Raw genomic sequence first — 11,912 nt, 5'->3', positions numbered from 1 at the left:
CCGGCGGCTCCCAGGGCCCCGCTGCTCACAGCCGGCCCTGCTGCAAACCAAGGTACAGCGCTGATCTGTGCTGTTGGTTATTGGTTATTAGTTGCCTTAAAAGCGGCTGAATTCGGGCTCATTAATAAGGTGCGATGGACGTACCTCACCCTGGGGTGGATGGTGAGTCCCAGGAGCCCGCCGTCCCCGTGCCACCCCGCTGGCACACGGCTGTGGGGTCCCGCTCCCGGTGCACACACACACGGCCAGGCGTTCTCCCCTCATCCCAGGGAAGGGCCGGTTCCCGGGCCGCCCCTCAGCCCCGCGGCTGGCAGGGGCAGCGCACAGCTCCGCAGGGCACAGGGCGTGCGGCTGGCAGCGCGGCTCTGTGGGCAGGGGCAGGGCGGATGGGAGCCGACAGGGACGGGGGCCCCGAGGGGACAGCACACCTTGGCATGTCGCTGGCAAGCGGGGATTTGCCTGCTATGGCGCAGCCCGTGCGGGGCACCCGTGCCAAGACACACCGGGTCGGGCTGTGCCCGCTGCTCCCAGCTGTGCAGTTCACTGCTTCTCCCCGCTCCTTAAATCAGCAGCAGCAACAGCAGCCTTGAGTGTCCTTGAGTTTTGTATCGTCCTTATCTCGGCTCTGATAACCGTCTCCGTATTTGTGAAGTCCCACCTCCACTGGGTCTTTCCTAACTAAAAGAGGGAAGTGGGGAGAAATGTCATCTTTTGGACCCTCGATCATCAGGTCACTCACTCTCCAGAGCACTTGGTATCTCCTTGCAAACAGGTTGTGTATGACAGCACCCAGTTTCCCTACAGATTAGATCCCAAAGGATAATGATCAATTCTTCCCATGCTGTCATCACAGCATCTCTGGAGCTCACGATGTTTTCTGAGCTGCTTTTTAGCACTATCAGGCGGGTATAAAGTGGAGTTCCCCCCACCCCAGCTACTCCTCCCGCTGCCAAGCTTGTGGTGAGGGAAAAAAAAGGAAGACAGAAAAGAAAGCTCTGGCGTGAGGTGCCTTTGTTCAGGGCAACTTAGGCGTGAAATCTTTTTGTCCTTCCTAAAGGAAGGCAAAAGTTGCGGTTGATTTGGGGAAGAAAGAGGCGAGTGCAGCGCTCCTGAGACGGAGGTGCCTCTGTGGGCAGGCGGGAGGAGGGTGGGTGGGCAGGCCCTGATGGGAATCTGGTGCCGCAGATGAGCTGGTGTTTGTGTCCTCCCTTTTCCTCTCTATTCTTCCCTTTTCCTCTCTTTTTCTCTTGCCTTGCCTTCTCCTTCTCCAACAAATTCATCAGGTCTTTGACTTTTTCTTTCCAAACCTGCACCCGATGGCTGTGTCCCCTGAGGATGTTTCGTTACACACCGTAGTGTCTGAGTCTGGTGTCTTTCCAAGTTAATTTCAAAAGTTTCCTGGGAATCAAGGTGTAAATATTCCTGTGTGGCGCAGCTGTACCGCTCTGATGGAGCAGTGCCTGCCTCAGAGGCAGGAGGGTGCCGGGTGTCCTTTGTCACCCAGGCAGGACAGGGCGCAGCCGAGCTGGCAGCTGGGCACGGTGGGCAGAGCAGTGCCACAGCCGGGTGCCTGCTGCTGCTGCTGCTTCCAGCCCAGCGAGCTTGGGCTGCCCAGCGGGACAGCGTTCCCTGCCTGCATGGCTGCCTTTGCCAGAGGCTTTCCCTCTGCTCTTGGGGGAGGGAGGAGGGGGTTTCTTTGTTAGCTTTCCTTCTCCTGCCTGCAGCTGGGCCTCCCCCTGCCACAGCCCTTGCTCCCCCCAAAGAGGCAGCGGTGGGGTGTCCAGGGATGGTGGGTTGGGACAAGCCTGGACATTGACCTGGCCTGGCTGAGCTTTCTTGCCCAGCATCCCTCTGGTTTGGGCTGTGGCTCCCCTGGGAATACGAAATTTAATTCCTCTCCTCTTTTGTTCTCCGGGGTTCTCTGTAGTGTCCTGCAGCACCCGCACCTGGCACCTGACCCAAACCATGCAGGAAAGAAGGGGTGACCCCAGGGTGACTCCTCAGTGCAGGACACGGCACAGGGAGTTCTCCTCTAAAGCAGCTGGCCAGGGCCTGTCATTTTCACCTGCTTTTAAACAAACATTGCAAGTGTTTTCTTTGGCATTTTGAAGCTGCTGTCACAAGTGCATTCTCTGCAGAGGGAGCAGCTTCAGCCCCTCAGGACAGAGCTGGACATGGGGCAGGGGGTTCAACCCATGCTGGCCACTGGCACCCTCCAGCCCCAGCACCCATGGTCAGCAGAGCCTTCCTCACATTTACCAGAGGCAGAGGAAGGAAAGGATTTTTCCTATCCCATCCCCATCCCCAGATTGGGTTATAGGGCAATAAATCCCTGCCTCTCTGCCAGGATGGTCTCAAGGATAAATATATGAGCTGTAGTGGGTATTAGTGGTGGGAAGCACACAGCACAGACTGAGGATCTGGCATGGCTCTGCTCCTGTGCCTGCCAGCCTGAGGGATTCTGTCCTGGGAGTTGATGTGAACTCCTAAAAACAAGAATTCCTGCCAGTGAGGACACTGCAGTGCTGGAGCAAGCAGCAGGTCACCTGGAACAAGAAACAGCAGTGGGCTGTAAGATGTTCCTGGGGATGTAATTCACCTTAATGAGCAAACACCCTGAGCCAATCAGTGCCGAGATTCCCACACTTTTTATCTTCCGTATTTTACAGGAGTGCAGAATTTGATCCATCACACCAAGCTTGTTGCGCTGCATAATTAAATATAGGCAGCATTAAGCATCACTTTTGGCAACTCCTCTGGTGAAGTTTTCCAGTAAAACCTATCAGTGGCCCTGAGCAGTTTGGGAAATAATAATAAGGAAGAGGCAGAGGCAGTGGAGTTTTACAGACTCCCAACGCACAAGAAACCATTTTATTTAAAAACAATGCATTCAATATCAGGTTATGGCACATGAGTCAATGCTGCAGGCACATCACACCACGGGATCACACTGAGAGCTCCCGAGCCCCGATGCTTGTGCTGAGGGGAGCCAGGGCACCAAGGGCTGTGCAGGCACGCTGCAGCCTGGGCTGGGACACACACAGCCTGGGGACACTCACAGCCTGGTGCCAGCCCTGGGGACACACACAGCCTGGGGACACACACAGCCTGGTGCCAGCCCTGGGGACACACACAGCCTGGTGCCAGCCCCTGCCCCTGTCCCAAGGCTCTCCGTGGTCATGGGGCTGGAGCAGCTCCACGTGCAGCGTCCTTCCCGCCACTCACCTGAGAGGTGCCCTGGCCCTTTATGAACATCAGCCTTTTAAAAATAAATGATGCTTTTAGTATGGCCCTTACTAATGAAACCTTTATTACAATTATGGCATTTTTCTTTTTTTTTAAAGTTTATATTTTTTTATCGAAAACAACTCCATCAGGCATTGAACTGTAGAGCCATTGAAATAAAGACACATTCATTTACAGAAAACCTGCTTTTTCCTGTTTGCCCTGTTTTTGCAGCCTCCATTCACAGTAGCTCTGTTTCACAAACTCTTGCTTTTTGGCTTAGTCCTACAATTAAACCTGGTAGCCCAATGCCTGTTTTCGTGTGCCTTGCTACCATTCACCAAGGAGACGCAAGCAACAAAAATAGAGACCCAAGATGTATAAAAGAAGAGAGGAAACGTATTCCCAGTCCTATGTACACCCCCAGCACCTTGGCAAAGGGGCTGGAGAGGGATGTGGCTGCCACTGGATACTGTCCTGGCAGCCCAGGGCCAAGCAGGGTCTCCCAACGGAGGGAGCTGCTCAGGAGAACTTGTCTGGATTTTGGAGCCTCAAATGTTTTGTACTTACAGGTATTGACCACGCTGCATTAGCTCTGTTGGCTTGTCCAGACATTCAGTCATGGGAAGGAGAGTTCTCCCTGAACCATCAGGAATTCAGGCAGAAGGTTTGGGCCAAAGAGAGGGAAGGAAGAGCCCAGCTGAGGTGATGCCACTTGCAGGGGCCACTGGCTGTCCTGAGCAAGGAGGGCAGCCCCAGCACCTTATAAATAACTATTAAATAAATAATAAAGATACTTGTTTGTTAATGCAAAGGCATTTGTGCTGGAGAGAGGCAGCCCCAAAGAGCCTCTCCTCCTCAGCCACTCTCTTGTCCATCCCCTGCCATCCTCACCTCTCCCTCAGACCCCACCTGGCAAAACGAAAGCTGCACACTTTGAGATGGTTTTCCACCTTGCATAAGCTTGGGCAAAAGAATATTGATACTAAGAAGCAATTTACTTTGGGCTGTGCTGTGCCATCGATCACGGGGCAGAACTCCCCATTAAAATCAATGATTCTGAAATGTTCAGTGTGGGTCTGGAGCATCGATGGGGAGTTTTGCTTAAAAATCAATGATGTAATATGGCGTTCTGTCAATAATTTTTCTGTATTCCCATTTCCAAATATTTGCAGTCAGTTTTGTGCTTCCTTCTCTGTATTTGGTGCCTCTTTGTGCTTTTGGAAAGTTCTGGTGGTGACACCAGGACTGGCAGGGGGTTCTGCCCCTCTTCAGGGCCATGGGAGGTTCCAGAAACTGTATGGAGCACACTGCTCCCCGCTTTCATGCCAATATAATGATAATAGTTCTCATTTCTTGAATTTGCTGAGGAGAAGTGATGGGTCCCCACAGGAAACTGGTAAAAGGCCTCTTGATAAAAATATCTGGCATTCAGAGAAGCCAAGAAGGGTCACTCAGGCTTTGGGGTGACCCTTCTGCCCCCGTGGGCTCTTTGTCTTTAGGATTAGAGTTGCTGGGCACCGCTTTACCGTGGACCTCAGTGACCAGCACAGCTGCTGTACAGCTCCATAGGAAACAATGTCAGAAATTATTACATTCCTGCACTTCATTAGTGCCCAGAGCAGAGCTCTTCTTTCGCTGTGCAATTTCTAGTTTGGGGCTAAACCATCTGTGTGCTCCAGCACGTGGAGAAGGGTCCCTGCAGGCTTTGTTGGGACCCGTGGTGCCCGGTCACTGCCAGCCCCACCGCTCGCAGAGGCAGTGATCCCACAGCCCTTGCTGGCACTGGGGGGACATCACCACTGTCCCACTGTGACTCCAGGAGCACAGGCACTCCAGCTGGACCCTGCTGAGCAAGTGTGAGGAGCACAGGACTGGCCAGAGCCCCAGCAACAGTGGCTGGGGCAGCAGGGGGTGATCCAAGCCCCAGCTCAGCCCTAAACAGCCTTTGGAAAAGCGAGGCGGGGAAATGTGGGATGTTTCCAATGAAGGAGAAGGCCACCAGCTCCCTCTCCACCCAGGGGTGTGGGGGGACAACCATCCTGGCTGCAGGGCCAGCAGAGCTGGAGTGCCACAGTGGGCACCAGGACATGCCTGGGCTGCTCAGCTTGGGTGCGTGCTGGAGATCTCCTTCCTCATCTCCTATGTCTGATCACAGGTAAAGAAGCTAAGGAAAATTAACCTGTGCCATTTTAAACACCGGATTTTGCATCTTCTGTCATTGTGGGGTCAGTTCTCAGTTAGAACAGTAAAAAATTGTTAAATACTTGCCAGCATACTCATAAGAAACCCAGTTATTTCCCAGGCTCCTTTATCCTGAGATGTACTGGCCAACACTTCCCAACTGTAAGCGACCCTACTGTTTGTCCTGTCCCCAGACAGCTGGATTTCCTGTGGTGCCAAGGAAGCAGCTGCCCTGTCTGCCTTGGAGTGCTGCTGGTGACGGGAAAAGGGGGACACTGCTCCAGCTGGCTGACTGGTGAGTTACACACATAAATGGGCACATTTGGTCATGGCATTGCCTCTTCCCTGCACTCCAGCTCTGCTCACTTCCCTACAAAAACTGGTTTTAAAAATCCCAGCACCTGGCTTCCATTTTTGCCCATCCTGCCAGTCCCTGCCCAAGCAGAGGGATGAGGTTTGGGGCTTTTCTCACCATGTCTCCAGAGAAGCCTAATTCCATGTATTGTGGTGGTTTAAGTATAAAATCAAATGACAGAATAGCATCAGCTGGATGGGAATGAACATGCCTCCATCTGTCTAGTCTGGACTAGGATCTGTCCCGAAAGGAATTAAAACACTGAAGTATTCCAAGAGTGATATAAACACCTAGCTAAGGTATGAGCCACTTTGTGACCTTCTTCTTGTTATTCTTTAAAAAATGTAAAATTCAGTAAATAGGAAAATACCCAAGCGGTGGAAATCAGGATCCACACTGAGGAACTTGCGTGTGACGACGCGCTGCAATTCCGAGTGGCTTCCTCCAGCGGCCACGGCAACGCTGAGCTATTGACAGCAACAGATACAAAAGAAGCAAAACCTTTTAAAAGTAGCATTTCTAGCTCTAATGGCAAGGAACAATAAAATTATTTAGGGTGTTTAGCAGAATGCTAAAATATGAACAGATATTAAAACATACTGAGTGGCTTATCTAGAAATGCAAAATGTTTCAACTTTGCAGCTGCACAAATCGCATCCACAGAACATGATAAAAGCTTCTGCACCGCTAAATACACTGAAACCCTGGATGAGCAGTAGCTAAAAAGCATCTTTAAATTATGGAAAAGATTCTAGGGTGTGTTTGTTTCCTTTTTAGAATTCTATCTGAAGAATGTTTAATTTGGTTTTGGGCACTTTTTTAGACAATTGTTTGGCACTTCAAGATTTAGGTTCTTAGGCACAATGCGACAAGGTGAGTTTGGCCAGTCCTTCACCGTGCATCCTGTAGAGCAGCTGGAACTCTGCAGGCAGCTGGTGGGACTCCTGCCACTTGGTGGTGAACTTGGTTCCCTTCTTGTCGTAGTAGTGGTACGGGAGGTCCTCCCGCGTGTTGGGGTCGAAGGCGAAGGGCCAGAATCCGTACAGGTGGATCTCATCACAGATGGCTGAAGCCAGGGTGTACATGAGGATACCTGTGCTCAGCCGCTTCGGGGACAGGTGCTTGTTCCGCCAGTACCTGGGAAGACAAGAGGGAGTCAGAACCAATCTGCTCAGAAGTAGCTGAAGGCTGTTCTGAAGCAACCACAAAACGGCAGTGGCTCTGACAAGAAGTGGTCCTGACTAGCCAGATGTGCCTCCCACATCAGGCACGAGGGGGGAATCAGTTAGGAGATATATTTGGCCAGTTAAATGCAAGGCAAGCCCACCCACCTGTTAACGTGCTGCATGATATTTCCTGGCCAAGCCAGCTGGACCTTTAGCTGCCCTCTGTGCTCAACAAAGAAGTCAACCAGTGTTCTCGTGACTGTTGCCGATGTGTGGAAGAAAAAAGCAGGGATCCAAAGAATGGCCCCATCGAGCTTTTTCAAACTTAAAAAGAAGTTGTTGCGATCCTGAATGGTCAAGAGGTTGTTGTAATACTTCTCCAGGATGCTGGGGTTGAAGGTGGTAAGGTTGGTTTTCCTTCCAACATCTTTCTGGAAAGCCTCGGTTGGAGCAAAGTTGCAGCGAAAGACAAAATCCGATTTATCAATTTCCTGCCCGCACTGGCTCCCGGTCAGGATCCCGCTGTTGCCGACCACAGCACAGATGTTGTAGTGCTTGTTCATGATGGGAGACACGTCAGGAAGCAGAGACCTGAAGTTATTGCTGATGGAGAAAACATACTTGTGGCTGGAGTAATCGTAGTGCATCAGCTGCCCGATCCGAACGCTGCTCTTGATCAGAGAAAAGTTTTTGATGACGTCAACATGCTGAAGGATTTCTTGCCTAAAACAAGAGCAAAATAACAGAAAACAAGGAGTTCTAATTGCCCTTTTTTGCAGTGGATTTGTTTTCCACCTAGACTTATATTTTTTCTTTTTTTAATTTAAAGTGTACTGAAGTAGTTTCCTGAGCAACATGATGCAGTGGCTTTTCAATCAATATAAATAGATGGGAATGAGGGAGCTGGCTCCTCGCTTAGAGCTCCACTTGGATTTACCGGCTGGTCCCTACTGATGCCAGCTCAGGCTGTGCCTGTGCCTCTTGGAATAGTGTCAGGATTAAAATATGGGATTGGCTGCTTAGGGCAAGGGGTGCAGCCCGCATTACACCCCCACAGCCACCCAGCACTGCACTGCCCTGTCTGGGCTGTGACACAGCGTAGGGACAGCTTTCTGCTGGGGCTGTCTGTGCCTCTCATTGCTGGTGCAGCCGCAAGGCACGTGAAACAAACCCAGGATATCCAACTGAATTAACAGGAGACAATTTATATATATATATATATATATATATATATATATATTTATGTTTTCATTAACAAGCTTCCAATCACAAAACCAAGCGACAGTCACTGTCTCCATCTATGCAAATATAGTTCCTTAATTCATATTTGGGCAAGCACAGCAGCACTTTTAAGAGGGTTATTAGGAATACTTAGAAAGCAAACAAAACCAACCCTGCTTGGGAATTTCCCTTGCAGGGCATAAAATTAGAAACTGAATAGGACTTTATTTACTTATGTTTATGGAAAACAAACAACCATTCCTCCAGCTCACATCCTCCAATGTCTGAGCATTAATGGAGTCCCACTGGGTGCCCTAATTATGGGTTCTGGCTGGCGGACAAGTGCAAAGGCAGCTCCTTGAGGCATCAGCTAAAATCATCGGAGGGGTAGCACAGGAGCAGGCCTATGGAGCTGCTGGTGCCAGGGATGGAGCAACGCTGAGGGTGGCCACTGTCACTGTCACACAGCCTGGGTGGTCCTGGGAAAAGATGGGACTAAGTGCCCCATCCTCGCTGCAGCCCACGGCTCCTGAGAGCAGGTGTGGCAGCACTGGAAGGGAAGTACTTGTCCTGCTGTCCTTGCACTGCGGCCTGAAGGGAGGAGAAGAGCCCAAACCCTGCACTGAGAGGTGCAGCAGCCCCATCCTGCCTGGCCACAGAGCCAGATTCCTGCTCCCCAGGTGGGACATGTGAGCAGAGCCATGAGGCAGCCCCTAAAACAGCAGGCATCTGGCAGGACAAAATTACGTCCAAGATGGCAGTAGCTGTCCTAAATGGCTACATGGTTTTATTTTCTTTTATAGAAATGCTGAATATATGCAATCAGCAAATAGATGTATGTATAAAGAGCACAAAGCTCTGCGCCTGCCCCCGCAGCTGGAGCGGAGCTGGAGGCAGGAGCAGCACTGCACTTGCTCAGAACTGCCAGCAGCTGGGAAGTTTCTCTGTGTGCCTTCGGCCTCCATGAACACAGCCTTTCATGGCTGTTACAGGCCAAATGTTTCCACTCTTAAACCACAGCTATTTATCCTGGAGTAATGACAATTCCACTTGCACACCAGGAAACTGGGTCACGTTCTAGTACAATAATGTGTGTTGCAGCCTGGTGTCCTGCTCTGAAATAATCAAGTCTTTCGGGACAGCTGCAAGTGTCTGGGGGAAAGCTCTGGTTCAGCCTTTGTCTTTTGCCGCTGGCAAATTCCTCGGAGCTCAGAGCACTTAGCAGGGTGCTGCATTCCCTTAGCTGCTGCTGGGAAGGGCACAACTGGGCCCTGCCCATTGCCCAGGTGCTGGCTCACCTCTGGTGGGCGAAGGCGCTGCGGTTGAACACCCACTTGGAGGGCTTGTCCTGCAGCTCTTGGCCCAGGGAGTTGGTGAGGGGCACGAACGAGGGGTCCAGGAACTTCAGTGCAAACTGAGACCTGCAGGTGGGCACAGACACCAAAACACGCACACACATGGGGACACGTGGAGTCACAGAGATGGCAATTTACACACCTGTACACACATGGAGACACAGAGACACACATGCACACACAGGGGACACGTGGAGTCACACAGACAGCAATTTACACACATGTACACATGTGGAGACGCAGAGACACACATGTACACACATGGGGACACATGGAGACACAGAGATACCCATGCACACACATGTACGCACATGGAGACACAGGGACAGCCATGCACACACATGGGGACACATGGAGACACAGAAGCAGCCATGTACACACGTGGAGACACATGGAGACACGCACGGATAGACATGGGGACACCCACACACACACATGGGGACACCCACACACACACATGGAGGCACCCGTGCACACAGATGGAGGCACCCGTGCACACACATGGAGACACCCGTGCACAGATACGGGGACACACGGAGACACCCACACCCACACACATGGAGACACATAGAGACATCCATGCAGCACCCATGAGGACGCCCACGCAAGCACACAACACACGTGCACACACAAACCACACACACACACCGCAGCCCCGCAGCCCGTTACCGGCCGTGCCCGACCCGCCCCCGCGGCCGCCGCCATCAGCACCACGGAGAGCGCCCGGCGCCGCCGCCGTGCCGTGGCCGTGCCGCCGTCCCCCGGCCGCCCGCCGCCCCGCAGCCCGGCCCGCGCGGTGGCCGCTCCCGGCGCTCCGCGGCCCCGCTCCCGCGCCCCCCTGGCTGCCCGGCCGGGCCGGGCCCGGGGCCGCCATGGCGGGCCGCGCCTCACCGGAATCCCGCGTGGAACATGTACATGCGGGGCCCGGCGGCGCCGGCGGCGCGGGGCGCCCCGAAGATGTTGTCCTTCTTGAGCGAGACGTAGCTGATGAGGGACAGGATGAGCAGCGCCACGCTGAGCATGACGAGCCCCAGCACGCTGGCCACCCGCACCATCTTGCAGCTCCGCATGCCGGAGGCGGCCCCGCGGCTGGGCGGGTGCGGGGCGGCCGCGCCGCTACATTGGGGGCGGCGGCGGGGCCGGGGCCGGGCCGGCTCCGCCGCGCTCGCAGGAAAATGGAGGGACGGGGCGGTGAAATGGCAGCCGGGAGCGCCCGCACGGCCCCCCCGCTCCCCCCGCGCCGGCAGCCGCGGCGGGACGGCCTCGGGCACAGCCCGGCGCCCCGGTGACCCCCGACAGGCCCGGCGAGCCCCCGTCGAGGCCCTGTGCCACCCCCAGCCCCAGCGGGCCCACCGACAGCACCAGGTTTCCCCCCAACGTCCCCAGTGTGCCCTCAAAAGCCCCAGGGCCACCCGGAAAGCCCCAGCACCCCGCAACAGCCCCGGGGTGTCCTCCACAGCAGTTCCCTCCCCACTGTGCCCACCCTGACATCCCCACTGTTTCCCCAGCAACCCTAAGGTGCCCAGACCACCCTTCCCACTGCCTTGGGGTGCCCAGATGACCCCCTCAAAAGCCTTGTGTGTCCCATTCTGGCAGCCACAGGCATACCCCTGGAGCCCACGGAGCCCCCAAATATGCATGAGGGCTGAGCATGGCTCAGCCATGGGGGGCCTAGGCTGCTGGGGACGCTGTGCTTCTGCTGGGGACGCTGTGCCCCTGCTGGGGACCCTGTGCCTCTGCTGGGGACCCTGTTCCTGTGCTGGGGACGTTGTGCCCCTGCTGGGGACCCTGTGCCTCTGCTGGGGACCCTGTGCCTATGCTGGGGACGCTGTGCCTCTGCTGGGGACGCTGTGCCCCTGCTGGGGACCCTGTGCCTCTGCTGGGGACCCATGTCTGGGTGGGTGCACATCATGCCCAGCTCCCATTTCCCTGTGACACCGTAGATCCCGGGTGGCACATACGGAGCTGTTGGAGCCTATGCTGGGCAGTGCATGCTCTGAGCTGGCTTAGAAGACCCCTTGCTCTTTAAAAGCCTGGCGTTTGGAGCATGGGTCATTAAACTGCCCCCTATACCACAGAGCAAATCCCATGTGAACTCCAAGAGAGCCTTCTGCACTCCCAGGGATGTCTGTCATGAGCACGACCCCTTCATGCTGCATCCCTCTCAGTGTTTCTTCAAACTCCATTTTTCCCCTCACAAAGGTCTCCCCCCCCAGCCCACTCTGCCTCCAAGCCTCGAGTTCACTGAAGTGCCTCATAAATAATAGATCCTGTCTTTGTAGCCCGGTCCTTGCTCTGGGCTATTTCCTACTGCTCTCCATGCACGGAGCTCTCTTTGAAGAGCAGGAACACGAGGAGCTCACAGGGCTGGGGTTTGCATCAGTGAGGTTCTTCTGCCTGCAGTGG

At 54.0% G+C, this 11,912-nt stretch overlaps 1 protein-coding gene across 1 annotated transcript; it reads right to left on the bottom strand.

Annotated features, from left to right (window-relative positions):
- Positions 1-2,839: 2,839 nt before the first annotated feature.
- Positions 2,840-10,620, bottom strand: ST8SIA3 (ST8 alpha-N-acetyl-neuraminide alpha-2,8-sialyltransferase 3). Its single transcript, XM_036402507.2, has 4 exons — positions 10,398-10,620; positions 9,450-9,572; positions 7,096-7,653; positions 2,840-6,901 (listed from the first exon to the last, which is right to left on the bottom strand). The coding sequence occupies exons 1-4, from the start codon at positions 10,574-10,576 to the stop codon at positions 6,619-6,621; spliced, it is 1,143 nt and encodes a 380-aa protein (XP_036258400.1). The 5' UTR covers positions 10,577-10,620; the 3' UTR covers positions 2,840-6,618.
- Between the last annotated feature and the right edge of the window lie 1,292 nt (positions 10,621-11,912).

Source organism: Molothrus ater, chromosome Z, assembly GCF_012460135.2.
Source record: "Molothrus ater isolate BHLD 08-10-18 breed brown headed cowbird chromosome Z, BPBGC_Mater_1.1, whole genome shotgun sequence".
NCBI classification, from domain to species: domain Eukaryota; kingdom Metazoa; phylum Chordata; class Aves; order Passeriformes; family Icteridae; genus Molothrus; species Molothrus ater.
Note: the sequence above shows the minus strand (reverse complement) of the source record. Positions and strands in the feature narration are given on the sequence as shown.